Source organism: Pungitius pungitius, chromosome 2 (assembly GCF_949316345.1).
Source record: "Pungitius pungitius chromosome 2, fPunPun2.1, whole genome shotgun sequence".
Lineage (NCBI taxonomy): Eukaryota > Metazoa > Chordata > Actinopteri > Perciformes > Gasterosteidae > Pungitius > Pungitius pungitius.
The window spans coordinates 2,596,685-2,600,917 of record NC_084901.1 but is presented as its reverse complement, the minus strand read 5'-3'; the positions used below and the strand labels follow the sequence as shown (position 1 = coordinate 2,600,917).

Here is a 4,233-nt window from a genome sequence, read left to right as displayed (position 1 = left end):
GGTCAAAGTTCAAGCCTGCATCTTTCACCCAAGTAGCCTTAATGAAGCCTTAATGAACTGATATAATGAATGCAGGATACGTCAGACCCTGCGCCTAATGATATGAATATGACTTTATTAATTATGTTCACTATTTACTCTTCTAAATTGATCTTTGGCACCAACTGAGAATTGAGAACCGCCTTCCCGTTTTCTCCCGAACTTCTTTGAATGGATTTTCATTCATTCATTTCAAGTTGGACAATGGAGCGAGTGGAAGTTTGGAATGCGCAGTGCGCTGTGCTCATTCCACGGGACAGCGAGTGGGACAAAGCGTTTGCCGCGTTTAAGGAGCACCGGCCGGCGAACAATGAAGTCAGAGCCCGTCACCTCACATTGGCATCAACTCGAGCGGAACGAGGAGGTGAAGCATCCCCCCCCCCCCCCCCCCCACCCTCAACTCACAATGATCACTAGACAGCGTGGACAAAGGCAGGTGAATTCTACTTAATGCAAGCGCTGTCATTTCTGCAGAGGATCTTTTAAATGAACTGATTAATCAATAAAACTACAGCCCCCCCCCGATTCATGCACAACGAGTTGTTTTTCTCAGTTCTCGGTTAATCATTAAGAGCCCTGTGTTCAAACAGGACACAGCGACGTGTATCATTTGTTTTTTTTATGCCTATTTATTCCCTCAAGCTTCCAATTCTTTCCAATCAACGTGAAACCGCCCCCCGGCGTGCGTCGACACCATCGCGGGGGACAGAGACCTACCAGTCGGGGAACACCGGGTCCTGCGCGTGCAACGCGCGGCGCCACGGGCTCGAACCAGTCGACGTCGCGCGCCGCCTCCCCCCAGAAGGTCTCGGGCTGGTCCCTCGCGGAGGCGAAGGCTCGCCCGTACGCCGCCGCGTCGCGCGCGTAGCCCCTGCGGGTCCGCAGGGTGACGGCGCCGGCGGACGCACGCGGTCCCGCCGGTCCCACGCCACGTTGTGGCGCCGCGCAGACGGTCCTCCGCGGCGTCTCCGTGCGCGTCACCGCGACGCGGAGGTTCGGGCGCAGTAGGTGCTTTATTTGGAAGTGCATCGCTATCTAAAACTGAAAAAAACAACAACTAAAAACTTCAAAAAAACAACTTTCTGGGGCTTCCGATGTGTCCCTGCATGTGCGCGAGGGAAGGCGCTTCGGCGACTCTTAAGTCTGGGGGCCACGTAAGGGGGGGGGGCTCCTAAAGAAATCCCTTTGAACTATGAACTGCATGTGGTTCATAGAGAGCTTTGGCCCACTTTGTTATTGCCTAGTTTGCAGCTCCTCGCCAACCCTTTTTTTCCCTCGTCTCCTCTCCTCGCGTCTCGGTCCCGCCCACGGGAAGTGAGAACGGAGGAGGCGAGGAGGGAGGAGGCGAGGAGAGAGGAGGCGAAGCAACAGGCACGCTTCGGATGAGCATAGTTTTTTTGCAACGTGGCACAACGTGACAACTTCCGTTTGTTTGGACACACTTTCTCATCAGACACCTAAATAATATAAACTAAAAGATATTAAATATATTGTTTTAATTGAGCGGTATATATTTTTATTGTGCCAGCTGCAGCATTAAAGGGAACCCCCCCCCCCCCTGCTCCCCCCTCAGGGAATGCTTGTGGAACCTGGTTTTAAGGATATTTATGAACATAATTCAGCCATGATGATGGCGTTGTGTACACCGCTCTTTCCCTCACTGCCACCATCCAGGCTGCTGGTAAGTACCCATAATCCAGCTGACCCCCTCGCGACCCCACCAACCCCCCCCCCCTCCCTCTGGACGTGACCCCTGCGCACTGGTGCCCCAGTATGAGTAACTCATCCATCTGATATTTCAGTTCATCTGTTTCTATTTATACATGCATGATCAGAGTGCAGTGTTTTCCATTGCTGCACCCCCCCCCTCCCCTCACCCCTTCTTGGCTTGCCTTGCAGCTACCGGCTCCAAATGTATGAAACTGACAGAGCGACCTGGAACTGTCTGGGGGCTAAACAGACAGTGACTAAGCACTCATTATACAGTGGATATAGCGCAGTGTAGGTCTTCTCATCCCGTTGCTTTATTCATGTTCAAACTGCTTTTCCTGTTTCGTTAATCATTCATTAAAAACCTCTATTCGTGTGTATCGATCACACGTCGGGACTCCCCCCCCTTTCTCCTCTCGGTTGTCCGGCCAAAAAAAGGCCTCGCTTAAATCGCCTCAGCTCCCTCCGGCGCTGCCGTGACTCTTTTTGGAGGAGCGCAGGTGCTTTTTGGCAGAATGCACGTCCCCAATGTTCATGCTCTCTGGTGCTGGACGTGCACAGAGAGAGAGAGAGAGAGAGAGAGAGAGAGAGAGATGGCTGATCAGAGCTAAACTGTCAGCCAATTCCGTCCATCTTGTTCCTCTTCTCTGATTCGCTGTAATTTGTGTGATTCTTTTTGAGGCAGAAATCTGTCAGCTGCCCTTCAGAAACCGGTTCAAATCCACAAAGGATTCCCCACCGAGCGGCTGAGCGGATTCATAATGGAATTCGTTTGAAGATAGGGATTGGCGTTTCACGTCCGTGGACGGGCTTTAGACGCGGGGGGGGGGGGGGGGGGGCTTGTGGAAGGTCTCCGTCAACATATCCATAGGTCAGAATACCGGATACATCACAACACATGATTACAGCTGAGGGAATTTGCCCGAAATTGAACACACAAATTATACGGAGTCATTATCGGTCCCTTATTCCCTTATTCGACGCCAGTCCAGGCAGGAGGTGGAGATCATCATTTATGCATTTGAGACGTTGTAACAGGAGCTTCAGCTCAATATGAAGAGGTGTGTTAATATTCTTTGAATGTCGTCTACGAGCAGCAAAAAAAAAAAAGAAGTAAACTCCAGAGAGCTTTCCTCTCAAATGAAGTGAGATTAAATCCTTCGGGACCTGCTGGATGCAACAAGCTGAACTAATGTGCAATGGGATTACTTTCATGTTACGTATTACAATGTTTCCATTTGACAAAGTGAACCTGAAGGGGGCGTCAACAGCCCGAGAGGAAAGTTGTAGTTAAAATCCAATCGCATGGTTACAAAATGTTGAAAATCAGCCATCTCCGTTTTGTAAACCCTTGAGCAAGGCATTCACCCCCCAAGTTGCCCAGTTAGGAACACTTTGGGTCTTTAGAAGACAGCGTCACAACGATCTTCACTGGACAAGAATGTACTTTTTTGATAGGAATACAAGGCCATAAAAATAAAAATGTTAATGTTAATCATGGAGCGAGCTAAGATAGGCTAGGCTACGCTAGCTGTTTCCTTCTGTTTTGAGTCATAATAGCAGCTTCTAGCTGTATCTTTATGCATAAAACACACAGATATCACAGAGGCATCAATCGTCGCATCTAATTCTGGGCCAGAACGGGATTGAACACACATTCGAAGTGTTCTTTCAGTTACTTCTTCGAGCACTGCTTTACTTTCCTACACACTTTCCGAGCTTGAATCAGAGGAGCATCTTACTCCTTCTTCCGTGGGACGGCAGACCGTTCAGAAATCAATTCACTCGCAGTTAAAGGGCTTTAAGAGCGTAATCCCACCTCTTAAAAAAAAAAAAAAAAAGCAGGCCTGTATTCCAGCACATATGGCTGGGAGCCTGTAATCTCTCTGTGGCCTGGTTCCTTGCGCTCTCTAAGCCCTCGCCCCTCTCCAGCTGACCACCACCACTGCACATCTGCATGCATCTGGAAATCACCAGCACATACCGACTGTTCCAATCAAAAGCAGATTCCGGATGACAGAATATTGATGAGTATTGATGAGGATGGTAATCGCCATGTGTGTGTGTGTGTGTGTGTGTGTGTTTTCTTCTTCTTCTTAATCCAAGCGAGATGATTGAGATCCTGATTTCAGCCCCCTGTGACATTGGAGACTCCAAAGCTAGTTTTTCTTTTCTTTGTTGAGCGCTCGCCCCGCGGAGTGCAATGGATGGCCACGGGTACGAGACATGTGTAAAATATAGGCCACAGCAGCAGGCCCCTCCACAGTGGACGGAGAGAGAGAGAGCGCTGCGCTCGGTGGGCCAACGGATTAATCCCTAAGCCCCCCCCCCGACTAAGGTTCATCGTTCGGTCCCCATCGGGAGGAGATAACTCGCCTCGGCGGGTCCCCAATAAACCTCCAAGGCCAGTGTTGTTGCAATCAAGCGGGGGGGGGGGGGGGGGGGGGGGGGGGGGGGGGGGGGGGGGGGGCACACGTTGTGGGA

At 50.5% G+C, this 4,233-nt stretch overlaps 1 protein-coding gene across 1 annotated transcript in view; it reads right to left on the bottom strand.

Moving 5' to 3' along the window:
- The window catches only part of acss3 (acyl-CoA synthetase short chain family member 3), an 11,756-nt gene extending 10,255 nt beyond the window's left edge, over positions 1-1,501 (bottom strand). The window contains 3 exon segments of the mRNA XM_062558414.1: positions 445-452; positions 757-803; positions 805-1,501. Of these exon segments, the coding sequence (XP_062414398.1) occupies positions 445-452; positions 757-803; positions 805-1,068 (319 nt within the window). The 5' untranslated portion in view covers positions 1,069-1,501.
- Positions 1,502-4,233: the final 2,732 nt, after the last annotated feature.